The 27,359-nt window shown below is 36.7% G+C and overlaps 5 protein-coding genes across 5 annotated transcripts; 3 read left to right on the plus strand and 2 right to left on the minus strand.

Moving 5' to 3' along the window:
• Nucleotides 1-1,510: 1,510 nt before the first annotated feature.
• LOC148771295 (uncharacterized) lies at nt 1,511-2,613 on the plus strand. The gene is made up of 2 exons (XM_088817580.1): nt 1,511-1,931; nt 2,035-2,613. Exons 1-2 carry the CDS (start codon nt 1,566-1,568, stop codon nt 2,611-2,613), a joined length of 945 nt encoding a protein of 314 aa, XP_088673706.1. The 5' UTR covers nt 1,511-1,565.
• Nucleotides 2,614-5,991: 3,378 nt separating this feature from the next.
• Nucleotides 5,992-6,851, minus strand: LOC148771296 (uncharacterized). Its single transcript, XM_088817581.1, has 2 exons — nt 6,678-6,851; nt 5,992-6,276 (listed from the first exon to the last, which is right to left on the minus strand). The coding sequence occupies exons 1-2, from the start codon at nt 6,849-6,851 to the stop codon at nt 5,992-5,994; spliced, it is 459 nt and encodes a 152-aa protein (XP_088673707.1).
• Nucleotides 6,852-12,210: 5,359 nt separating this feature from the next.
• LOC148771297 (putative late blight resistance protein homolog R1C-3) lies at nt 12,211-13,623 on the plus strand. Its single transcript, XM_088817582.1, has one exon. The coding sequence runs from the start codon at nt 12,211-12,213 to the stop codon at nt 13,621-13,623; it is 1,413 nt and encodes a 470-aa protein (XP_088673708.1).
• A 45-nt stretch (nt 13,624-13,668) lies between these two features.
• Nucleotides 13,669-14,901, plus strand: LOC148771298 (putative late blight resistance protein homolog R1A-10). Its single transcript, XM_088817583.1, has one exon. It carries the CDS (start codon nt 13,669-13,671, stop codon nt 14,899-14,901), a length of 1,233 nt encoding a protein of 410 aa, XP_088673709.1.
• Nucleotides 14,902-20,469: 5,568 nt separating this feature from the next.
• Nucleotides 20,470-23,363, minus strand: LOC105973337 (putative late blight resistance protein homolog R1A-10). Its single transcript, XM_012998357.2, is given in 2 exon segments — nt 20,470-21,514; nt 21,516-23,363. Coding segments are annotated over 2 exon segments (2,628 nt in total). The 5' UTR covers nt 23,304-23,363; the 3' UTR covers nt 20,470-20,674.
• Nucleotides 23,364-27,359: the final 3,996 nt, after the last annotated feature.

Below are 27,359 nucleotides of genomic sequence, written 5' to 3' on the forward strand. Positions count from 1 at the left end.
CTGCATCAACTAATTTTTAGCTTGAGGATTTTCTTCTTAATGTCGATGCATATTATTCCCACATTTAAGCGTCGTTGTTTGAGGTCTACGGATAGCTACAATCGAACTTATAGTATGATAGGAAGAACACCTTCACAACTCGAATATTTGCGTTCTATAGTTGGGTTGAACGATGTTGCATGTCGTGATAATCTTAGAATGAATATTCAAACCTTCTATCGTTTATGTTATGTTTTAGAAAATGTTGGTGGTCTTAAACCGAATAGAAATGTGACCGTACCCGAGCAAGTTGCAATGTTTCTTCAAATTTTGGCTCATCACACCAAAAATGTTGTTGTTAAAAGCCATTTCAATAGATCAGGGTACACTGTTAGCAAGCATTTTAATCAGGTACTTGTAGCCTTGTTGAAGTTACACGAAATGCTTTTAATAGCCCCTAAGCCGGTTGGCGAAAATTCAGAAAACGAGCGGTTTTCATACTTTAAGGTACTAAATGTATATTGACTGCAATTACTTTCATATTACAACTACTAGTAAAAATTGTTCTAAATCACTATCCTCGTCATGAATAAACTATTTAGGGTTGTCTTGGTGCCCTAGATGGAACGTATATAGATTGTCGTGTACCTTGTCTTGATAAACCAAGATATAGGAATCGCAAGGGCAATGTGTCTGTTAATGTGTTAGCCGTTTGCGATGACAATATGAATTTTATTTACTTACTAACCGGGTGGGAAGGATCGGCAGCCGATAGTAGAATTCTTCTGGATGCAGTCACTAGAGACAATGGTCTACGGGTCCCCACTGGTATGTTTGTATATGTATAGGGTAATCAACGACAATATTTAATTACAATTCACTTCATTCTTCACCCAATTAGCCACTTTTAGTTGTAGTAAACTTGTGCACTATTCCACAGGTAATTACTATTTGGTTGATAACGGTTACACGAATGGTGAAGGGTTTTTAGCACCTTACAGAGGTACTAGGTACCATCTTGATGCTTACGGCCAAGGTCCAAATGCCCCGAGAAATTTTAGAGAATTTTTTAACATGAAACATGCAAAGGCAAGAAACATCATCGAGAGGGCATTTGGTCTTTTGAAGTCACGTTGGGCCATTCTACGAAGTTCCTCTTATTATCCCATTAAAGTTCAAAATAGGATCATAATGGCTTGTTGCCTGTTACATAATTTCATACGAACAACCAATGACTTTGACCCCGAAGAAGAAACATTAGATGATTTTTTCCGTAAAAATCCAGGAATAATTAGTGGAGAAGACTATATTAATACAATTGAAACTTCAGAAGAATGGACCAATTGGCGGGATACAATTGCAACGAACATGTACAATGAGTGGCTTGCTTCGCGTTAAACAATATTTCGGATGTGTTGGTTGTTGCTTAGTTTTCTTGTTTACTTTACTTTATTTGATTTCATTGAGTACAAAATGTATTTGTGTTGTAAGAGTCGTTACATTTGGAAAGTCAGATTGTTTAATTGCATGTTTGTTTGTAAGACTTCCTTTTTGTTAACATATTGACGTCAACAAATTCAGGAATCATGGAATCTAATGCTGGTTCGAAAAAAGGTACAAACAATAAGAATGGTGTCATCAATAACAGACGTAGTTGGACAGTTGTTGAAGAGCAGACTTTAATATTAGGGTTGAAAGATATTGTCTCGAGGGGATGGAAATGTGAAAATGGATTTAAAACTGGGTTTCTAGGAACTCTTGAACAATATATGGTACAAAAATTCCCCGGTACCGACCTCAAAGCAACCCCACATATCCATTCTAAGATACACGTGTGGAAAAAACATTACGCATCGCTAAGCACAATGTTATCGAGGTCGGGATTCGGCTGGAATGAAACAAACAATACCATTGAAGTCATTGACGAACAAGTTTGGCAAGAGTACGTAAAGGTAGATCAAACTACTAAATCCTTTTTCATAATTCATGGGGTTCAATGCACTGATTTTATAATACGCATTTTTAAGTAGTATTTTTTTTGCCATGTTTACTTAGACGGATGCTAATGCCCGTTCCATGAGGTACAAGTCATGGCCATTTTACAAAGACTGGACTACGGTCTTTGGAAAGGACCGTGCCACAGGTGAACATGCTGAAACGTTTGTCGAAGCCATCAACGATTTGGTCACCAACTCGAAAGGGAAAGAACCTTGTTCCAACGACGACGAATACGTCCCACAAGTGGATCCTTCACGATCCGATAACTACTCACAATACCAAACATTCAGCCGAGCTGATGAAGCAACTTCTGCAAAATCTAAATCCAAATCGAAGAAGCGGCCACGCGTTGACGCGATTGAAAGTGGGTATATTGAGATGACGTCTAAGTTTTTTGAGAAAATGGAGTCCCAAATGAACGAACTTGTAAGCCGTATGGGCTTCGAGAAAGATGTGTCTACTGCACGGAAACAAGTGTTTGATGCCCTCGAAAACTTGCAACATCTCACTTTCGAGGAAAGGCTCAAAGTCACTTCCAGAATTTGTGACAATAGCAAAGACCTAGACATATTTTTCTGTTTGAGTGAGGACCACAAAGCAAATATGGTGGAATTGATCTTAGAAGGGCGGTATTAAATGGTTATTTGGATTTTAATATGAACATTAATGTAATGATACATTTGCATTTTGCTGCTTCTGGTGAACTTTATTTATGTACGACTTTATGTTTGACCCGACTCTTGATTATATGATATTATAATTTCCCCAATACCTTGCTATATTTTGTATCATTGTATACGGTAATGTGTTTTTAATTGACAAAACAAAGCTTATAAAGATCGAATTGAAAAACATAGCACTAATAGTGGCAATACCAAACATTTCACGAACACAAAATAGTTTGTCTACCTACTATAAGCAGGCATTACACATTGTAAACAAATACCAAAACGGATATCAGTTTGCCTACATACTATAAAAAGGCAAACAAATACTTCATGCAAATATGTTACGTACTATTCTACAACACAAGCACGTAACCTATGGCACATGCACAAAACAAACATATCATTTAAATCCCAATTACGCAAACCTTCACATTCCATTGTTTTCAGGGGTATAAAATGCGCCCAACGGTGGTTTGTTTGAAGCGGTCGAGCTCTTTGGAGTACCGAAAGGCATGAATTTGTTTGCATAATCAGCCCTCGATCTCAACATAGAACTACCCTTGGCGTAAGGTTGATCCACAAAACGTGAGTTGGCCGTGCTTACTTCGGTGTCCCTTGAACCCTCGGAATCGGATACGTAGTTTTGGTGAGGCATCATATCTAAATCACCATCGCCCCATACACTCGAAGAAATGTTGATGACCGTCCTGGCATCATTAGGGACAACGTTGGCAAACTCTTGTTGGGCCATTAGGTCAAATGCATGAGCATTGACTCCAAATCGGTCCGCTCCAATTGCATTTGCTACACCACCTATATTCAGTTCGTCATTCTTTTTTGGCTCATCCTCATCGGAAGACAGAATGATAATCTCCTCACCGTCATTTGGGTTATCCACGGGGTCACTTCCAAAGATACACTTCAAGTCGTCATACCGTATTTCACCAACGGGGTTGTAAGCTCCGGCATAATGACTTGTCTGAAAAATAAAATTAAGTTATATTTAAGTACTTAATGTTTGTTAGGAAAATAATACTAACTAAATTTAGGGTTACGTACAAACCTTTAATATATGCTTCCACACTTCTTTGGATACAGAGATGATGTTAGTGGTTGCATTATATGCTACCCCTTCTTGTGACAATATCCAATGAAACGTAACAAACCTCTTTTTTAATAACATCATCTTCTTATTCAAATGCTTGTATGAGAACCACTTGTCGAATTTGTGCTGAATCAACTCTTGACAACTCAATAGGGCAAGAGTATTTGCCCCATTACGGTCGAAATTGTGCAGACTAGATTCCCACGTCAGTAACTCCACAAAATAGTCATCGATTGCTTCAGTCCACTCTAACTCGTATAGAAAATCTTCTTGCCTACAAATCGGTTTCTTTTTTGGAGCCATGCTAACTATGTATATGGGATTAAGCACTTACATTTGTTTGAACTTGTTATACAAAAACTCCGCATATATAAGTAATTCAAATAGGTCATTAAGCAGTTAGGTAAGCATCTTAATGTATACAATTTATTTCGGTAGCAGTAATATGAATTTAAAGTATTAACACAAAATTTTCTAGAGGTGAAGTGCAGATTTGGTATTATTTACCATGTCATTCTATCCCATCATTGTCTTTCAATTGTCATTTTTTGACGTTTTTAATTGAAAAAAAGGGGTGGTTTAATGGAATTTGCAGGATTACAACTACTTATTGCAGATGACAAGTCGGAGGAACTTTAATTCTTCTTGAGTGAAAGTGGGGAAGAATTCGAATAGACAATGGTTAGGTGTGCATTAAGAGCTCCCGTGAACAGTGATTAATCATTTCTTTGCAGCCTAAATTTATTATCATGCATTAAACACACAATACAAATACATTGTATTGACGTGTACATCAACCGGCGAATATGACCGATTGCTTCAACCAATCAATGCCTCTACTTTTTTACATTAAATTCATTTAGGGCTCCATTTATTTCGGGTACAACTTGTGGAGTTTGCGTACACATTTGCTAAATCAGAAATTGCACTCGTTGCGTTCATCAACTTTGTAAGGTTTGAATAATTTTGGCAGTTTTATTTTGACGTCCGTTAAATTATATATTTGTTAATCTTGTTTCGGTGTAGTATGTTGCATCAAATTAATTCATCTTCCATTGTTTAGGTGTAATGTCAAGACCGAGAACCCTCAATCAGGTTCACTTGGCAAGGATGAACATTGAATCGTGGCCCGTTGCGTACGATGAGTGCCTAATGAATGCCGCTGCCAGATTTTCACGCTCCGTGGATACGTTGCAAAACGAAGACGCGTCCGAAGACCTCCTATTCGAAGTTATCATGACAATGAACTATCATTTCTCAAGAAACTTTGCGGAGGTTGACATCAAATGGAGATTGGAATGGATTCGAAAACGTTACTTAGCATTTAAGGGATACATCGCGCAGGATGGTGTGACGTTCATCCGCTCGAAGAGGAAGGTGACATTGGATAGAAGTTTTTGGCATTTGGACCGTCGTGTAAGATTTGGAAGTTTTTTCTTTTTATGTGCTTCATTTAATATATTGTTAATCAGTGATAATAACGTAACAAGATGCATTCCATTTGTAGGAGACGGAAGAGGAGAGGGCGTTTAGGGTGAATGGATTTCAGTTCTACGAACAATGCAAATACGTGTTCGAAGACAAAGAAGCTCCCGTAGCCAACTTTCAAGGTTTCACCGGATACCATCGCGATAATCCAATCATCATTCACGGAGGGGATGATGGCGAGATTGTTGATCCTCAACAGGTTCCTCCGGAAAATCGTGCACTCATTCCATTCGCAGGTGACGTGGATCAGCTTGAAGTACCCGAATTTCGCTCCCCGTAACGATAACGTTTTATATTTAAGGCTATGTATAATCTGAATTTGGATATTTCTATTTCGTTGTTAAGAACACTTATTTTATTTTGTTATTTTTTTTTATCTGCTAGTCTGATCCAAGTATGTTTGTTTATTTTATTGTTTTAAGTATGTGTTAAAACCGCGGAAGTAAGATTCCGAATTTTGGAGTAGTACGTCACCTTCTTGGAAGTACTATTTTGCGTATGTTAAGTCGGATGGTTATATTTATTATCCATATGGTTGTTATTTCATATTATTCTCCATTTTGCAAAAGTCATTTAAAACACAATGAAATAAATATTACGACGTAGTCCTAATATTTGAAAGCTGAAATATTAGTATCATATATAGTACGCAATACAAATGCTGCTACTGTCATTGGTTTTGCCAATACAAAAAGTACTCTATTCAATTTTATGCAGAGTACATATCGTTTCATATATGTACAGCAGAACATATTACAACACAACCACATAATAAAAGAGGAAAGCAGCAACTGATACCGAAGCCGCCCAGAAAACTAAACGGGCCGACATAAACCAAGATCCCCGCTTCCCCCCATTCCCATCACTCTGCTGCTGCAATTGGGATTCCAAATACGATATCTTGTTAACCAACGCGGAGACTTCCAATGGAACTTGCGCCTCCAAATAGTTGATTCTCTTGAGCAAGCCTGGTATAATTTGCTTCGATCTATCACACATTTCAGGATCACACCAATTGAAAAAACGACAACCACTAACCTGAAATTGTATGTTCAATTCGGTAGCATCAAACATATTGTACGAATATGAACTAGAAATTAAAATAAGTCAGTACATTACGAACTAATGTTTAAATTATTCCTTACATTACGACACCAGATTAGCAGCGTTGAAATTTTCAGTTGTGATAATTAAGAACAAGGCATTTAATACGACACCAGATAATTCATTGCATAAACCAAAATCTTAAAATAAGGGTTCCAATGTTGAAGAACCACTGAATAACACTAACAAACAATTGCAATAGCCGTTCTCTGGTTTTAACTTCTAACCCAACAGTTGCCCAACATCAAAATCGCGGTCATTAAGGTTCAGTAATACATAAACCTAATTACTTAAAATAAATCCATAAATTTTGATTTAATGGGGAAACAACTTACCCCCCGTTCAGGGCAAGCTACGAACCGGCGTCCTGGGTTTGTAGCCGTCCATGAAGTTTGTACGGCGACCATGTACCCGCAATCGCAATATCTTGGCATTTCCCGATTTATCTTCACTCCGCTGAAATTGTTGCTGCCCGTTCTCCGATGGGAGCTACTACTACCAGAACTCATGATGATGTAACGAATTCAACGATTTAACTCGATTGAATGGCAGATTATTATTTTTCACCGATTTCCAATTTAGGGTTCGAAATTGTGGTTAAAAATTGCAGTTGATTGGGGCTTTATGAAAACATGATATATTATTATACAATATGTGAAGGGCTTTTACGGAAATTACCAATTATGTCCACAGGAATCAAGTACACAAAACGGCGTATTGTTAGTCTGGGGATTATTAGTACCGAGATAATATCACGAACCAAATGTCATAGTAAGTATAACTTGTCAACACTTCTATCTCAATATTAACCATCCCATCCCTCTCTATATTTCGAAGCCCTCCAACCAAAGAGGCCCTTAGTTATAAGTCAGATATATTTAGGATTGAAAAATAAAAGATACATGATATCTCTTCCATATATATCAATAGACCACGTTTAAACAAACTTACGAATCTCGCTCCTTGATTGTAGATTACGAATCCCACTTTGCGCCCTTGAAATATATCATTTTGGTACTTTGCACCTCGAAATAAATTAATAGCACTTTGCACACTCGAAACACAATAAATCATGCATAATGCACCCCGAATGAATTTTTAAAACTACTAAAGATGATTTAATATTTTTAGTGAAATTTTTTCAGGTGGACAAATATGAAGTCAATGTTTTTATTCATCAATTATTTTGAAACTATAAAATTGCAAAAATAAAAATACATCTCATCAACATATTTAAAATTTATATTTTTTATCACAAAAATTATTTTATGAAATAAGAAATAAAAAATAAAAAATCCATAAGCTATTTGGTTATCAAGTTATTTGAAAAATGATATTTTCTTCCAAATATTTCTACTAATTGTATCTACAATAAAACATCCATCAATCGAATAATTTAGTAATAAAGGTTTATTTTATTTTATTTTGTAAGAAAATATAGTTTTTTCCAATAATCCGGTATTATTTTATTTTTTTCCACTTGGTTTCGCTCGAAATTAGATTGGAGGTTGAACAAAATAACAATTTAATTTGTTATTTAGCACCCTGAACATAAAAATAACCAATAAAAAAGGAATCGACCCCGCACGAAAAAGGAGTGCGATCGGTATCGATCGCACTGGAGTAAGACGAGGTATCTCTCATCCGAAAGAGGAGTAAGACGAGGTATCTCACATCCGAAAAAAGGAGTGCGATCGGTATCGGTCGCATTAGAGTAAAACGAGGTATCACGCATCCGAAAGAGGAGTAAGCCGAGGTATCTCACATCCGAAAGAGGAGTAAGACGAGGTATCTCACATCCGAAAAAAGGAATGCGATCGGTATCGGTCGAATTAGAGTAAAACGAGGTATCACGCATCCGAAAGAGAAGTAAGACGAGGTATCTCGCATCCGAAAGAGGAGTAAGGCGAGGTATCTCGCATCCGAAAAAGGAGTGCGATCGGTATCGGTCGCATTGGAGTAAGACGAGGTATCTCGCATCCGAAAGAGGAGTAAGACGAGGTATCTCGCATCCGAAAGAGGAATAAGACGAGGTATCTCGCATTCAAAAGAGGAGTGCGATCCGACAGTGGAGTGCGATCGATATCGGTCGCACTCGGTTTAAAGGCATGGAATATTGAAGTCATAATGAACAATGTACGTCGTAAAATACAGAGTGAAAAGAAAAATATGGCATTAGGGAAGAACTAAAGTAACCGGTAATTTGTTCATAGAGGGAAGAACGACATCTCGTTCCAAAAAATAAAAGAAGAGAAAAACCAAACTCGGGGTGACTAGTTACTTCGCGCCTCTTCCGACGAATTGGGGGGAGTAGATTGGTTCGATTTCTTCACCTTGTCAAAGCATCTCAAGAACGTAGTTCTCCACGATTAGTTACTCCGCACTCCTCATGATGAACTGGGGGAAGTAGATGATTTGGGCTAATTTGTCCTAAGCCCAAATTATATAGCGAATTGGCTTAGATTCACCAAAGCCCAAAGTTACAAGCCAAGATCCGGCCCAATTATCCTATGACGCTATTAAGCCCAAATATGAGAGCCCATTCTCCATCTTGATTTTTGGGGCACGCCCCCAAGACAACGCAGGGAATAAGACAAGGAGAGACACGAGAAAGAAAGGGGGTCTTCTCTCTTTCAGGGGAAAACACACACACAAACAGAAAAATACATACACAAATACACGGAATATGTTGAGGAGGTCCAAATGAATCTCATCACAAGACAAGAATACTGAATCAACTATGAAGTCCATTTTTTTTACTAGAGAAAGAAAAAAAAAATGAAAGAAATATGAGAGCCCATTCCCCAAGACAAACACGAGAAAGAAATACACGGAATATGTTGAGGAGGTCCAAATGAATCTCATCACAAGACAAGAAGCTAATCCATTTTTTTTTACTACAAAAAGAAAAAAAAAAAAAAAAAAAAAAAAAGGCTTATGTTTTGATTCTTGGACAGTGGGACTGCTAAAAGATGATTTAATATGTATATGATCTCAACGTGCATGTTGTTATAGCACTACTTCCTATTGGTCAATACGTCTTCAAGTCAACGAACCACATGGAAAATGTAGATAATAATATTACTTTTTATATCAAAATAATATACTTAAGAACAAGTGGGATTATTTATTTCTCCAATCTTAATTAGAATGGATCCTGGATTATTTAGTTCTCCAATCTTAATTAGAATGGATCCTCTATTTAACTCCTCAAGTGTAGGGGGAGATTACATTTGAAGTCTTGCACTTGAAATATTTTTAAATGGGTGACTGTGAGATTCGAACTCAGGACCTTTTATTTGGTCTGGCTCTGATACCATGTTGATTGACCATCTCAACCAAAAGCTTAAGCTGTTAGTGAAATGTATCATTTAATATTAATATCTCCAATAATTACAACAATAAAACCTTAGAAATAGAAATTTGTTTTAAATCACCTTAATAATATTGCTCTTCGGTTTGATGATCGTAGAAATAAATTATAACAAGAATAATAGATAGAGAGAAAATGGAAAGACAAAAAATCGGTAGAGAGATTATCAAGGGTGTGTTACTGGGGAGGTCCGGGAGAGTTTTATTATATAGTTGTAAAAACCACCAAGAGAAGTTACTCTATCACTAACGTAAGACATGGGATAGATTGATGATCAAATAAAGAGTTGGGTGGTTACGATAGAAAACCCCACTAACATACAACAAAATCCAGTTTTTTACTTTTATTTTGAGGTGGAATATTATTAGTCAAGGAAAAAAAGTTGTGATATATCTATTGGTCCAGCCCAATAGACCTATATTTACTGGGCCACATGCCCAATTTAATAGCTATTTCTACGGAAGTCCAATCACATTCGAATAAGGTTGAGCCCGATAAATTGATCTCGGCCCAATCAATAGAGTATAAATACAACTTAAGTTTGTTTAATGAAGGTACGCTATTATTATTCAATCAATTCTTCTATTCGAATTCTCTCTACAATTACCGACTATCCGCACGTCTGACTTGAGCGTCGGAGGGGTTTCCGCCGGATCAACCCCCGGCCCAGTTCACGTGTTCTTTGTTCGCAGGTATCTCAGGACCATCTAGCACGTGAGCAGTGATCCACTTTGCTCTCCCAGCTCCCTCGATCTCAACTACTTAAGGTGATCTATTTTTAGCATCATCAAGTTGTTTGGGCAGGGCAGAAGAAATTCAGGCTACACCCGTTATGCATTCTACTCCTTTTAATTTGGTCGCATTTTAGTATAGTCCTCTAGAATGGACATTTAAATTAGTTTTTGCAGTCTCTACTTATTTGCAAGAAGTACTACTCATTTGTATTTTTGATCAGTTTGCACTTTGCAGGGAGAAGTGAGGTTGTGGATTCAAATTAACACGGAGACTGTGTCGTTGTTGTTGGGAAACTAGAATCATCACGAGCGCGTCAAACGCAAAAATTCAAATAAAATTTCTGTTTACGGTTTAAAATGCTTTGAATATGCGTTCATGATAAATTCTTTATTAATTGCGTAATAATAAAAAAATAAATCTAAAAATTATAATGGGATTCAGATATGATTCAAAAATACTATTTTTAATTCACCGAACAACATGAAACACGAATGTCGTCCGGAATCACTAATGGAGCTTTTCTGAATTTACTGCTGCCCGTAAACATTTCATAACTTCATCTTGAGAATTCAAATCGACAGTCAGTTTGCTCTTGAACGAATGCCTACATGTTAGGAAGCTCCAGTAGACATTTCATAGATGAATTTGTATATCAAAATAGAGTAATACTCATGTATGTTCTATAGTTTTTCTCTAATATAATGTAGTTCTATAGTCAAATAGAGTAATATTCAATTATAGTGATATTCGATGTGGGAGTAATTAAAATATGGTTGGACGTGGTTTCCATGGAAATATAAAATGGCAATTATTAGGTCAAGATCACAGATATATCTCATATTTGATAACATGCATTCACATGGATGGAATTTTTTTTTTTTTAAAATGACAACTTGCTACTTAACTTCGATTTGTTCGACCCTACATCCGGTGATAAATACCGGATGGGTCTTCTGCTGCCACGTGTCTCTTTTTTGTATTTTTTAATATATTATTCACTAGGGTTTACATTTAGGGTTTTAGAAAAATAAAAAAAAAGAATGTAAGAGAGTTTTGGAGATAGTTAATAAGGGTAAAATTGATAATTATGCAATTAATACAGTATTGGAAATGTAAAATAATAGATAATAAGAAACAAAAATACTTTTAAAAAGATACCATTACTGCGGAACAAAGGGAGTAATAGTAAAATGAATGATGCACCAAACTCCATGATGACAATACCAAGAGACGACTTTTGGTAATGCCCTTTAAGTTAGTCAACATAGGTAAAAATATTAATTTTTCAATCAATTGTATATCTATCGGCTTTTCAACATTAAAGGATTAGTCTAATGATGGGGAAACGTGAACAGCTGTCTTAGTTTAATATTTATCTCTTTTTCTTCTTTTTTTTTTCTTTTTTCTTTTGTGGGAGGAGGATTTAATATACATCATGCACAAAACTCTTCAATTTATTAATAATAATGTATGTTATGATTAATTAGTTCATGCTTATGCTTACTCAAAAAACAAGAAAAAAGAATAAAATAATTGGTTCATGCATTATGTGAATTTCCATTTCTATAAAGTTCATCCATTTCTCATATTCCATTTCATCAAATTAAACCAAGTTATATCAATCAATACATTCTTCTCCTTTCACTTCTCTTCAATTATTCTAATCCGTTTTGCACCCATACATAAACCCACCTTTTCCTTAACAAATGCTTATGATAATAAGACCAGTTTACTGAAATCTCAGAGAGAGAGAGAGAGAGATGGCTCATGGTGCTGTTAGTTGTCTTAAGCTGACAATTGAGCGCCTATTGAATTCCTCTCATATCTCGATTGTTCAAAATTCATCCCCACAAATCATAAAACTTTTGTACGAGGAGGTTTGTTCATTCCAAGATGCTCTTGAAGAATTCGATAAATGGAGGAGCACCATTAACATGAAGATGGTCAAAACTTTGGAGGCAGAAATCATAGATGTTGCATGCAAATTCGAAGATGCGATAGAATCCTATGTCTTCGATCAGATTCATTCACAATCTGAAGAAAACCATATTGGAGATGAGACTCATCCTCCATTAATGTTATTCTCAGTAGACCTGCAAGAACTAAATCAAGATGTCGATTCCTTTATCGAAACGGTGAAGGAGATGAAGACGGCCTACATCCACGAGTTGCACAATCCCTCTCCTGAAGAACAAGAAGAAGACGAAGACGATCGTGTGGGCCCGTCGTCAATAATTGATTTTGGTGGAAACCATGAGTCAATGATTGGATTTTCTGATGAATTTATTGAACTCAGAGATTTTCTAATGGATCCTTCACAGATGATTGTTTCCATCAAGGGCATGGCGGGCATTGGTAAGACAACTCTTGCCAAGAATCTTTTTCAAGATCCATCAATTGTGAGTTGTTACAGCAGACGTGCATTTGTCACCATAGGCCCTAAATATCTTTTCAAACACATCTTGCTGGATATTTTAATGCAAGTGAATCCTGATCTTGGAATAACTGACATCGATGGAGAACTATTAGCCGAGTTGGAAAGGATGGTGTGCGAGAGTCTAAAGGATCGGAGATACTTGATCGTGTTGGATGATATATGGGCCAAAGAGATCTGTTCTGAGTTGATGGAATTATTTCCCGACGATGATAATCAAAGTTTAGTACTTATGACAACAAGGCTAGATGAAGTAGCTGATATTGGAATTGATTGTCAGTGTACGATACCCTTCCTTGATAAGAAAGAAAGTTGGGATCTTCTTCGTCAGAAGGTATTCGGTCACGAAACGTGCCCGTACGAACTGGAGAAAGCTGGAAAGAAGATTGCGGAGAATTGTGAAGGTCTTCCGCTTACAATAGTTACAGTTGCCGACATCCTTTCCAAAGTTGACAAGACAGCAGAGTACTGGAACAAGGTATCAGATAAAAAAGATTCAATTTACAAGGATGCATACGATCAAATGTCAAAGGTATTATTTCCAAGCTATGACTATTTAGATCAACGTTTAAAAGCATGCTTTCTCTACATGGGAACTTACCCTCAACGTCATAAGATACTTTTTACGGAGATCTTCATCTTGTATAGCTTGTTTTATGCTGAAGGCTTTATCTACACGGCTGAACAATTTCGTGAACGAATTCCTCATTCAAAAATAGTCGAGATGTTCGCTACATAGCCTTGTTATCATTACATGCATGAGCTTTCTCTCAAAAATGTTATCATGACAACCACTGAAGGATCTGGTTATTTCCTCCATTCATCCTTTTGGTACTTGTGTAACAAAGAAGCTTCCAGGAACAAGTTTTTCTATGCCTTAAATCGTCAAGCGGATGCTTTACCCGAAGAAGGTATAAAATACAAACGCAGATTATGCATTCGCAATAGCGTTTTATTTGCCATCGAAGATGTGCACAACTCAATTGCATCTGCTTCAACGGTACGCTCTCTCCTATGTACTGGCCCATATCATCATTACCCTGTACCATTTTGTTTAAAAACATTAAGATTGCTAAGGATATTGCAAGCTTATAACATCAGATTCTACGAGTTCCCAATAGAATTCTTGAAATTAGTTCAACTAAGATACATTTCCCTCACTTATAATGGGAACATCCCTTCTTCCATATCCAAACTTTGGAACCTTGAGTCGTTGATCGTCGGTCAACAACTGATAGTTGAAAATAATCCATCGTATATGCCTATGGACATATGGGATATGAAAGAATTGAAGAGAGTTGATGTTGGGGGCAGAAAAATATCAGATCCTCGTGAAGGATCTCTCCTACCAAACCTCTTAGAACTTAATGGTGTGAGTCCTGAAAATTGTACCAAAGATATTTTTGAAAGAATCCCTAATCTAACGACGTTAGGTATTGCAATTAAAGTGGCTCATGATAATATTGATCAACCCTGGAGCTGCTTTGATCATATTTCCCATCTCCATCAACTAAAATCACTAGCATGTATTGTATTGAATGCTACATTCAAGGCTGAGATTGTTGCCCCACTTGCTCCTCTTTCAAATTTCCCATCAGGTCTTAAAGTGTTAGTTTTGAGTGGCTTAGGATATCAGTGGGAAGAAATGAGAAAGATTTCTACATTGCCAAATCTTACAAATCTCTATTTGAAATGGTATGCCTTTCGAGGCCCAAAGTGGGAGGTTCGTGACAGCGAATTCCAAAAGCTTATAATTCTTGAGATTGAAGACATTGATCTGGAGCAATGGACATTTCAAAATTCTTCATGCACCCCAGCCATTGTAGTTCTTCGCATCGCATATTGCTACAAGTTAAAAGAGATCCCTCTCACATTTGGTAAATCTCTGGAAAACATTCAAGTAGTCGATTGCAACCCTATGGTTTTGACTTTTGCAAACAAGATAAAACAGGATTTTGACGACAAACGTGGTGATGATGAAAGATCATTGGAACTTAATGTCCGTTCTTCACTGTAACGATGGGAACATCCAGACATGACTACGATGTTGATTCTTCACAAGGTTAGTCATTCCATTTTTAAATATTATTATGCTGATGTTTGATCTAATTTTACAAATTAAACATCATTTCAGGTGAAAGTAAGTACAATTTGTACAAAATTAATATCGTCAGGCTTTGTAATTGTTGAATTTAAATGCCTATCAAAGTCCACTCATCTGTTGAGACAGACTACGTGTTACGACATTAGGTGTGGTAACGGAATTCTTGTGTTGTCACAGTAACTAACCTACTAAAAGCAGAATAAAGAACACAAGAATTTAATGTGGTTCGGATACAAATGTACCCTACATCCACGAGGACTTGCAAAACTAGTTCAGATTTAAGTGTACATTAATAGGACTTAATAAAACACTAAAGACTCCCTCTTTATGTGATACGCCGTTCTTGCACACGACTCAAACTTGTTGATAATCAAAGCAATTCCTCCTCCGCACTCTTGGACTTCCTCCAATGTTGAACTCCCTTCAAACGGCGGATCGACCTCTCCCGAGATCTTTTAAGAACTTCTCCCGAAACGCCGATCTTCTTTATGGCCTGGTAGAAGAAACCTGTTATGTTGCCACACCTGATGTGCCGACGGGGCTGCAGCACGGGCTGCACCCTTCAAAGCCTTTATGTTGGGATTTTTCTTATTAAAGCTCCATAGGACTCATATGAGGTTGAGGGCCTTATATAGGCACGAAATCACCACCCTAAACCTAACTTGGGCCCTAAGAAATCGATTTAACTAGGTAATAGAATCCTAGTCGATTTCTACTTCTATTCTAGATAAGTACAAAAGATACCTAACTAGAATATAATACATCGAAATAAATCTAAGTCCAAATAAAAATATTACAAGAATAGGACTCTAATTAATTCCAAAATAAACATGGAAAACAAATCTTTGCCAATCTTTAGTTTCCACGTATGGCGGATTTCTTCAATCTTCACTAACATAAATTTGGTGCCAACAGTAATTTACGCGAGTAACTATTGGAAAATAAATAAATGAAACCTCTAATATAGTTTATGTTAATTATCTTATATTAAATTGCAAGAATGCAGCCCTTTTTTTCTTCTTCTTTTTTTTCCGGCTTTCTATAGTTGTTTCGGAACATGTTAGTGTGTTTGTTTATGTTCATGTTGCAGTTGAGCAAGGTCACAATGCACTAACATATATCTCTATTCAGTATTCAGGCAAACCAGTTTGGCGTTGGTACTCAAAGCACTTACTATTAATAAGGTGGAACTTTCTCCAAAATCAAAGAGACGAAAATTTTGAGGCACTGTTGAAGTTTGATTATTTTCAGTGAATTTGTGCTCTAATTGCACTTTTGTTTTGTCAAATTGTTGTTACTGTATCCAGATGTATTCAACCTTTCTGACTTTATTGGCAAACCAGATTTTTTTTTTTTTTTAATAAACTTCAACTTATCTTATCGAATATTTCCTTTGTGAGATTCTTGAAATTGGAATATATAAATCTGTTTCGATTTTTTGATGATTATTAGCATCTTATGAATGGTACAAGTTAATTATTGATGAGATGTTTTCTGGCCTTAGAAAATTTAATTGATTTCTCGCTCTGAATGTTGATCTTTGTTCTTTATGAGTTTAGATTAGCTATTTTCTTTTTTTTTTTTCCTTCTTGAAAATTCATCTATCATGCGATTGAATTTTTATTTCGTAAAGACGATGCTTCAATTTAAGATGTCAAGATTGCTTGAATTTCGTAAAGATGCTTCAATTTAATTTCCGGAAGATGTTTGGAGGAGGTAAATGCCATGTTTTTATGGGTGAAATATCTGAATTATTTTTGGATGTTCTTGAGATTCCACATAAGCTATTTGTGTTGTCTTAGACTTGTTCTAGTTGCATTTGTCGATTTTATGTCGTTTTTCTCCGTAAATATGATTGCTTATGATTTGTTTTCCTCGCGTAATATTCAAACTGTTCATGCAGTTTGGCAAAGATTAGAAAGCACGAATATGCCTCTGATTATAATAAAGAGCAGAATACTGAGCACAACAGAAAATCAGCTTTAGACGAAAACTAATTATAATCACGATTCTTTAAACAAGCAACTGTTAAAGGTTTAAATTTTAAATTGTTTTCGACCGAGCGCGAAAATGGTGGCATATATACCCTTTTAATTTGTCACATCATTCAACAGTACATTAAAAGAGCTTATTCGAGATTGATAATTATATCCGGTACTTAATCAAATTATCATGGTAAACAGCATTAAACTTCGCCCCTTTTTGCGGATTACCATCTCAACAAAAAAAAAATTAAAAAAGAAAAAAATAATCCGATAACACTTAAAGTCCAACTGTCTCTATTTGCCTAAGATTGTTTTTTGAGGTTGGTTTCTTCTCTTTCTTTAGTGTATGTACGCTCTATTGCGTCGGCTACAATCTTCAATTTTCCATTGGATGTTTTCCTTTTGGTGAGCCTCATTTTTGTTGTTGTAAGGTTCTAAAAAACGGTTATCGGGATGGTTTTAATTAAAAGAAATTGGGTTGAAATTTGGAAAAGAAAAAAAAAACCTATCTTATTTTCCTTTTAATTAAAAAAATAATATTTTTTTCGATTTATTGACCCGATATACCGGTTTGACCCGACTCACACCGCCATAACCGTCATAAACCGCCTGCTGTCCAAAACCCGATTTTTTAAAATCGCCTAACTAATATCGTAAAGGTTTACGACCGCCACCAATATGGCGGCCGATTCGGCCGCCACGACCGATATCTAGAACACTGTTTTTTTCCAAGAAACATCTTCTTCGCTTGACTGTTCTTCAACCTCAATTGTATCAATTTCTCCCTGACACTATTTTGAAGATGGTTCATTCTCTTTCTTTATCTCAGGCCGTATCTTTTGGATCGCTTCGGCTACAGCCTTTAGTTGTCCATAAGATATTGAAATGGAGTTGTTTGGTGAGAAAGTAAAATTGTGTGGATGCTTGCAAGCTTAGTGTTTTAAAGTATTTGGAATTATGTCCCCCCTTAAGAAAGCAAAAATATTCACATTTACGATTTCGTACACCTAATTTTGAAGATATATATATATATATATATATATATATATATATATATATATATATATATATATATATATATATATATATATATATATATATATATATATATATGGGGTAAATTACAACCAATTGCCTGAGGTATAGTCAAATTACAAAAACAAAACTCCTTTTAATTGGATAATTACAACCACCACCTCAACTATAAATCTTCTTACACATCCACTCTTAGGGGTCTTTTGCTTTTAAATATGGGATTGAATATCCACTCTTATATGATTTGCTTATATGATTTAATTTGTTAATGTATTTAAAAGAAATTGATTTTCTAAAATATATATTTATAATATTAAAATGATCATATATTCATATTCTTTCTTTTTTTTGATTAATTATATGTTAAAATAATATAAATAATTTGAAAATCCGTTGCGAATTCCATCTCTTCTATTTTTTTTCATACTGTAAATCAATAAATTTATTACTTACTTTAACAAAACAATTTCAATTCTAAATTAATTTTGCATAAATCTCACTTGTGTTGCAAAAGAATATGCACCAAATCCTCCTATGTTACGGAGAGAGTTTTACACAATAAAAAGAACATAGGATGATTTGGTGCAAATTTTCTAAGTTATACTATGCTATATGGGATGAAATACACTGAGTAAATCTTTATCATTCATATATACACAAACACGCACATACACCAAAATTGGTGTGTGTAGATCATCCGTAAAAAATCATTCGTGTAACATTCACATGGTGCAGCATAGAATTAATTAACCAGATTTTTCTTAACACTAGGGATTTAGGATTTTACCCATCAAAGAAACTTACTCCATGTGTCTTTCATTTTAGAGGTTTTTGTGCATAAGTCCCCAACCAAGGATCTTTATTATTCTAGGTTTAGGGGTTATATCTCTTTCACCAATAAGCTCATCATTTTAATATTTATTATAAATAAAGGAAACATTCATGTTTATCCCAATATTACCCTCAACTATTTATACCCAATTCTTAATTGTAACCCCAATTTAATCAATTTTGTCCACAAAAATTCAATTTTGACCAAAAAAATTCAATTTTGACTTTTTTTTTAAGCATACTTTAATATGCTCCAATTTCTTCATTAACTTAATTTAATCTCAATTTGACCCTAAATTTCACGAATTATTCAATTTTGACCCAAAACTTTTTTTTTCAAAAAAAAAAGTTGACTTTTTTTTTTCTTTTTTCTTTTCTTTTCTTCCGGATTTTTTCGCCGGTTTCCGGCGGTCTCTGGCATTTAATTTTTTTAGTGTTTTTTTAAGTTTTTTTTTTATTTGTTTTTTTTTACGTCTACCGCTAAACGTTGACCGTAATTGTGTTGTCACTGACAGTAAATTAAGGTTATTATACTGTCAATGACAGTTAATTAACGTAATTGTACTATCGTTGACAATACATTTATGTAATTGTTCTGTCGTTGACAGTAAATTAACGTAATATTATTATTTTTATTTTTGTTATTTTTTTTATTTTGTTTGATTTGTTGACAAGTCAACGTAATTATATAACTGTCGTTGACAGCATCAATATTATTATATTTTTGGGTTTTTTTGTTTTGTTTGAGTTATTCACGGAGTAACGTAATAATATTACTGTCTATTATTGTAATATTACTATAAACACAATAATATTACTGTGGTTGACGGTAATATTACTGTTGTTATAGTAATATTGCTGTCAACCACATCAATATTATTATTTTATTTGGAATTTTTTTTTTGTTTGAGTTATTCACAGAGTAACGCAATAATATTACTGTCTATTATTGTAATATTACTGTGGTTGACGGTAATATTAGTGTTGTTATTGCAATATTACTCTCACTCACAATAATATTAATTCTTTAGGCTTTTTATTATGTTTATATTTGTTGAACGGTCAACATAGTAATATTACTTTATTACAATAATAATGAGTTTTGTTGTGTTAATATTAATGTGCTAGAGATTAATATAGCAATATTATTGTGTTAAACTATAGTTTAGTTAATTTTACTGTGTTTAACAGTAATATAGTTAATATTATTGTCAATCACAGAAATATTGCTGTTTAAACGGATAAAAAAAAGTTACAGAAAGAAAGAAAGAAAGAAAGAAAGTAAAAAAAAAAAAAAAAAAAAAAAGAAAAAAAGTCATTGTCGGAGACCGGCGTTAACCGCCAATTAACGCCGGAATCCGGCGAAAAAATTCGGAAGAAAGAAAAAAAAATGAAAAGTCGACGCCGGAATCCGACGACAAAAAAGAAAATTTTGAAAAAAAAAGTTTTGGGTTAAAATTGAATAATTTGTGAAATTTGGGGTCAAATTGAAGTTAAATTAAGTTAAGGTTGAAATTGGAACATATTAAAGTATGAGGGATTATTTTAGTCCTTTACAAAAATCTGGACCATGTATGAACTTATTAGTAAAGGAGTTTTTTGTCTGGATCTTTTTATGAATAAGTACTCATTGATGCAATGGGCTTATTTGTAAAGACCCCTTCATTTTATTGCATAAAATCCATTATTTAAGACAAAATTGGTAAATCATAGGAAATACAAGACAATATTCAACAGGTAATTCAAAGATCTTCCACCCCCACACCCTAAAACAGAGCTGTAATTAAACCTTGAATACAATTACATTTGAATGACTAACCAAAATGTTCCCATGATCATTCCATTATGAAAGAAGATTTAGAGTAATCGCCATCTATATATACTTCAGCAAGAGGGTTGCACTCGATTAGTTCAATCTTTTGAACGGACAAACCGAATTTCCGAGGGATCTCTTTTAATTTGTAGCAATGTTTCATCTTCATATACATGAGCTCTTTGAGGCAGTACTCACCGTCGGTTGTCCAATGTACTAGATCAGTGTCTTCAATCAATAGAAATCGAAGATTCGGAAATTCGTGATGGTCAACTTCCCACTTCGGGCCTCGAAAGGCATAGCATCGTAAGTTGAGCACCTCAAGTTTTGGCAACGAAGAAATCCTTTTCATTTCTTCCCACGGATATCCAAAGCCACTCAAATTTAACTGATATAGATTCGACGAGAAGATTGAAAGAGGAAAAAGTGGCGAAGCAACCTCATTCTTGAATATGGGATTCACAATAGCGCATTTAAGTATCTTCAGTTCACGGAGATCGGAGACACAATCAAAAAACCTCAAGGGTTGATCAACATTATTATCAGGAGCCACTTCGTTTCGGAACCCTAATTTTTGTAGATTCGGAATTCTTTCAAGAACGTCTTTAGTACAACTTTGAGCACTCACATTTAAGAGTGTTGAGAGGTTCGGTAAGAAAGAACCTTCACGAGGTTTTGGTAGGTTGCTCCCCATGACTTGAAGATGCTTCAGTTCTTTCATATCCCATATCTCCGTAGGCAGATAAGACGAATTTCCATCGTCGGACTTGACGATGCTCAGATGTCGATTAACAATCAAGTACTCGAGGTTCCATAGTTTGGATATGGAAGAGGGGACCTTTCCGTTGAATGTAATAGCAAGGATACGTCAGTTGAACTTGATTAAGTACTTCAATTGGAAATTCGTACAAACGAATTGTAAGGGCATCGAGTATCTTGAGCAACTTCAAACCTAAATATATAGGTACTGGATATTTATGATATGGACCGGTACATAGGAGAGAGCGTACCATTGAAACAGATGCCATCGAGTCGAACACATCTTTGATGCCGAACAAGACATTATTGCGAATGCACAATCGACGCTGACTTTCTAAACTTTCTTCTGCTAAACCATCGTCAAGACTCTTTAAGCCATGGAAGAACTTGCTCTTACAGGCTTCTTGATTACAGAGGTACCAAAAAGAAGAATGGAGGCTACAAGTTTTCATGACACCGCTCCACTTGTGGACCAAGACAAGACTACAAGAAACAAGGCTCTCGAAAAATTGATTAGCCGAATAGTCCGGAGAACAGGCCAATTCAAGAAACCCCTCCACTATCCAAAAATTGAAGAGCTTTGATCGAGGGATCTTATAATTTTGAGGGAAAACTGCCATGTTGAGAAAGCAGGGTTTTAAATGTTGGGGTAAGTAGTTGTAGCTTGGATATAGTACCTTTGACATTTGATCATAAGCACCCACGAAAACCGAATTTTGTTTATCGTTAGCCACCATGTTCCAATACTCCCTCGTCTTTTCAGCTCTGGAAAGAAATTCAGCAACCGTGACAATCAAAAGAGGAAGACCTTCACAATTCTCGGCAATCCTCTTTCCAGCTCTCTCAAGCTCGATAGGGCAAGGCATTTCATCGAACACCTTGTGACGAAGAAGATCCCAACTTTCTCTTTTATCCAAGAACCTTATGTCGTACCTACAATGCTGGTCTGCAATTTCTGCAACTTGTTCCAGCCTAGTCGTCAGCAATATTTTACTTCCATTATTGTTGTCTGGAAATAAGTCGACCAGCTGATACAAGAGCTCCATCACCCATACATCATCCAACACGATAAAGTATATGCTTTCGGTTAGGCGGCCTTGCACCATCCTTTTCAAGCCATTTAATTTTCCTTCTCCTTCCATAAGCACTATTTTTTCGTCAACTCCACGATTCACTTGTTTTAGAATATCCAACAAGACATCTTCAAATTGACCTTTTGGGCCTATGGTCACAAACGCCCTTCTGTCGAAACGGGTCGAAATTAACGAATCTAAAAAGAGTTTCTTGGCAATAGTAGTCTTACCAATGCCAGCCATCCCCCTGAGCGAGACAGCCATCCGCGCAGATGGCGACAACTTATTCGTAATCCGATCTTTGATTGTCATATATTGATCGGATAACCCAACCATTTCCGACTCGTCTTCTCCAAAACAATCAATTCCTGACGGGATTAGACTGTCGTCTTTTTCTTTAAGCAACGGGTTGATCATCTCTTGAATGTAGGCCTTCTTCAACTTATTTACGGTTTGAGCGAAAGAATCGACGTCTTGCTTTAGTTCCTGCAAGTCGACAATGAACGAACGTGTCTCGTTTTCATCGTTCTCGTCGGATTGTGAAAGGAGCTGATTCAATACGTGGGATTCAATTACGTCTTCCAATTCACAAACCGCCTCTCTGATTTCTACATCCAAAGCGTCCACCATCTTCATGTCGATGATGCTGCCGCCGCTGCTGCTGTAATCCAATTTCCGGAGAACTGCTTTCAGGGCACGAAGCTGATCGTGCAGGAATAACACGAGCTGCGTAGAGGGTTTCGGAACAATTGAAACACGAGAATGTTTGATGAGGCGCTCGATTGTGTATGTGAGAGAAATCACAGCAGCGTAAGCCATCTCTTTCACTCCTTCTCGATCGGGCCGATTGATCTCGCACAAATTTCACCTAAATTCTCTGCGTCAGAGAAATCGAGTGCAGCAGCATGTTTGTTGATTTCGCGAAAATGCGAAATTTGTGTTACATGGATTTCTGAATTCTCAAGTTGCGGATAGAGTTAAACAAGAAATTCAAATGAAAATTTTAGATTGTTTACTTGTTTATAAGCTGATGGCAGAGTAGCTTTGAGCCTCTGATCTTCTTTCTTTCACTGAACTGGAACAGCTGCATAAGCTGATTTGCAGAGATGAAGTAATAAGTCAACGAGTTTTTAGCACCAACTACCCCGTGTAATCTCAAATGTCAAAAATGTCGGCATGTTATAAAAATTAGCAATAACCCCTGCATTGTGTTTTGCAAGTCACACTGTACCTTACTTCAAAATTTATGACAAAACTATCCTAATAACTATTATATAATAGTTCAATTTTAAATAAAAGTATTTTATTTAAAGGGTAAATTACAAACACCCCTGAGGTATGGTCAAATTACAAAAACACCCCTCTTGTTTGGATAATTACAACCACCCCCTCAGCTCTTCAAATTTAGTGGAATCTTCGAGATTATATGAAATATTATCACTTTTGTACCCGTTTTATACTATTCAAACTCTACATTATGAAGTAAGATGATCATAATATGTGATTTTTAGCTTGTGTATATCAGTTTGTGCATCATCGAAAACTGTATTTTTACACAAAACGAATACAAATTAGAGCACATTCCACGGAATCTAGATGATTGTATTGAATTTGGCACAATAAGGGTGGAGGTGTAAGAAAAAATCATAGTTGAGGGGGGTAGATGTAATTATCCAAACAAGAGGGGGGTTTTTGTAATTTGACCATACCTCAGGGGTGTTTGTAATTTACCCTTTTTAAATATTACAGGAAAGAAGAGAAAAAAGAAACCATCTTCAGCCCATACACTCTCCCCGACAACCAAACTCCCAAATTAAATTCTCATCTGCATTACCCCCACATCTGCATTCAACCTGCTCTCGATTTGGTGTGATGAAAATGTTGGGAGTAGCGGGGCGGAAGGGTATGGAGGCAGGTGAGGCCGGAGATTTTGTTCGCCAGAAGGAGAGCGGCGGCTGTTTAGTGTATTTCTTGAAAATTGCAAATCAGTCTCCGCCTTAAGAAAGGAGATGGTCTTTCTGAAAATAGAAAAATAGAAGGAACTGAATTGAAAATGCCCAAAACTTCATTTTGCGGCTTATTTATAAATTTTTTAATTTAAAGAGTATTCCAATCTTTTTAAGTCAAAAAATCAACCCCTAGTCGCATTTATGGCCAGTGCATCGCATTACCAACTCACAGAGTTTGTTGACTTTGACTAACTTTTACATGGGTTTTTCGATGGTGTTAGAGCTAAAAGCTCATAAATCAACTGTGTGAAGTGGTAAGTGGTAACTACTAGAGGTGTAATTACTTCTATCTCCTTAAGTTCTTGTGTCATTACAATTAAACCCTCTCAGGGTTTAGAAAACCAAATCTACCTCCCTTGAGGTTTAATTCTGATTTTTGGCACCGCTCAAACATTGAGAATATTACACAAATCTCCTCTAAAATTACACATATTTCCATTTTTTTTGATATTTTTTTTATCGGAACTCAAATATATACGAGATTCAGATTTCAATTATCAAAAATAATTCCAGTTTATTTTCAAAAGTTACACATACTTATAATATAAATATTATTATATATTTTATATTTATATTATAAATATAATTTTTGGGGGAAAAATGGATTTTTCTGAATTATTTCCCATATCTGGAAATTGAAATGTCATAATGATATGCCTAATTGGGCCAACCCAATGGGCCTACAATTTCTTTACCTACTGGGCTACGAGCCCAATATCGAAGACCAATATCACCGAGGCCCAAACACCTTCAAGTAAGGCTTGGGCCCAACAAAGCAAACCCAACCCAATAAACGATATATAAATAGAGGTTTTACTCATTTTATTAAGGTACGTCCTATTATCTGAGCAATACAACTAATGGTATTCTCTGGGCTATTTCTATGATCAACACGTCTGACTTGAGCGTCGGAGGGGTTTCCGCCGGATCAACCCCCGGCTTAGTTCATGTGTTCTATGATCGCAGGTACCTCAGGATCATCAAGTTGTCAAGCTACAGATCTGCTTTGCTCTCCCAGTTCATTTTCTACACCACCCTAGGTGAGCTATATTTTAGCATCATCATTTTGGCGCCGTCTGTGGGAACGATGCAAACCAGATCACGTAGCCAACAAGATCCTCCTGAGGCGTCTGCTCGGAGAGAAAATGACACAGCTAACGACCTCCCACCTCGTGGAGGCTTTGGCTTGTCACCTCCTCCACGTCCCATGGATCCGCCTCGCGAGGTTCAGGTGATCCCCCTCGGGACCAACCACTCGCCGATCCACCACTCCCTGCTCCTCGAATGGTTCAAATAACCGAGGATGCGCTTCAACGCATGATAGCAAAAGCTTCAACTCGCACTGCCATAGAGGCCGTGACCCAATATATCGCCACGATGGGAGCAAATGCTCCCAACGCGATACCAGCACCTGCTCCACATGTGGAGCCACCTATGGCACCACCGCCATCGACTCCATGGGGGCTTACATATGCCCCCAAAATATTTCGCTCGCCAAGGGTTATCGACTCCCTGGGAGCTTACATCGCCCCCAAAATATTTCGTTCGCCAAGGGTTATCGACTCCCTGGGGGCTTACATCTGCCCCCAAAATATTTCGCTCGCCAAGGGTTATCGACTCCCTGGGGGCTTACATCGCCCCTAAAATATTTCGTTCGCCAAGGGTTATCGACTCCCTGGGGGCTTACATCTGCTCCCAAAATATTTCGTTCGCCAAGGGTTATCGACTCCCTGGGGGTCACATCGCCCCCAAAACATTTCATTCGTCATAGCAGGAGCCAACGCTCCTCCTCGTGAGGCCCCACTGGGTCCTCAACATGATCAATTTCTACTTACTTCTCGAACGGTTCAGATAACCGAAGAAGACCTTCAGCGTATGATCACGGAAGATTCAACTCGTGCTGCCACTGAATCAGTGGCACCATATATCGCCAAGGTGGGGCATCTCACCCCAGTGGTTCGTGATCGCCTCATCCTAAATGGGGGGCTATCCCATCCTAAAGTTGGGCATCACATCTCAAGGGTGGTACATCCACTTACCTTTCAACCCCAAGGGGTTTCACATCCCATCTCAAGGAACGAGGATAATCTCCCTACTCAAAAAATAGAACATCCTCAAGGGGGTGCACATCCGATCTCAAGGAACGAGGATAATCTCCCTACTCAAAAAATAGAACATCCCCAAGGGGGTGCACATTCCATCTCAAGGAACGAGGGTAATATCCCTATTCAAAGAATAAAACATCCCCAAGGGGGCGAATATCAACCAAATAAAAAAAAAATAGAAGAAAAAAGAAGAGAATGAAAAAAGAGAAGAAGAAAGAAGAAGAAAAAAGAAAAGAAAAGAGAAGAAGAAAGAAAAAGAAAAAAGAAGACGAAGAAAAAGGAAAAGAAGAAAGAAGAAGAAAAAAGAAGATGAAAAAATAGAAGAAAAAAGAAGAAGAAGAAAGAAGAAGGAAAAAAAAAAAAAAAAGAGGCGCGCGTGCAGTGCACGCGCGCGCTGACGCGCGCTGGCGTCACAAAAAAAAAAAAAAAAAAAAAAAAAAAAAAAGCTGGAGGCGCGCGTGGACAGCACGCGCGCGTGGCTAAAACGCGCCGGTCGCGCGTGCACAGCACGCGCGACAAAAAAAAAAAAAAAAAAAAAAAAAAAAAAAAAAAAAACAGGTGGAGGCGCGCGTGCACCGCACGCGCGCGTGGAGTACACGCGCTGACGCGCGCGCGCGTCAGCAGGAGGAAAAAAAAAAAAAAAAAAAAAAAAAAAAAAAATACTTGGAGCGCGCGCGAGCACGTGCGCGCGCTTTCCAAGACACCCTTGGACTGCGCGCTCCCATCAAATCGCGCGCAACTTTGCCTACTATCTACCAAAT

This window comes from Erythranthe guttata, chromosome 4 (assembly GCF_056151865.1).
Source record: "Erythranthe guttata isolate IM_541 chromosome 4, IM_541, whole genome shotgun sequence".
NCBI classification, from domain to species: domain Eukaryota; kingdom Viridiplantae; phylum Streptophyta; class Magnoliopsida; order Lamiales; family Phrymaceae; genus Erythranthe; species Erythranthe guttata.

Coding starts and splice junctions, on each gene's coding strand:
- LOC148771295 (XM_088817580.1), top strand. CDS start 1,566: ATGGAATCTAATGCTGGTTCGAAAAAAGGTACAAACAATAAGAATGGT. Junction 1,932..2,034: donor TTTGGCAAGAGTACGTAAAG/GTAGATCAAACT, acceptor ATGTTTACTTAG/ACGGATGCTAATGCCCGTTC.
- LOC148771296 (XM_088817581.1), bottom strand. CDS start 6,851: ATGAGTTCTGGTAGTAGTAGCTCCCATCGGAGAACGGGCAGCAACAAT. Junction 6,277..6,677: donor TAGCTTGCCCTGAACGGGGG/GTAAGTTGTTTC, acceptor ATACAATTTCAG/GTTAGTGGTTGTCGTTTTTT.
- LOC148771297 (XM_088817582.1), top strand. CDS start 12,211: ATGGCTCATGGTGCTGTTAGTTGTCTTAAGCTGACAATTGAGCGCCTA.
- LOC148771298 (XM_088817583.1), top strand. CDS start 13,669: ATGACAACCACTGAAGGATCTGGTTATTTCCTCCATTCATCCTTTTGG.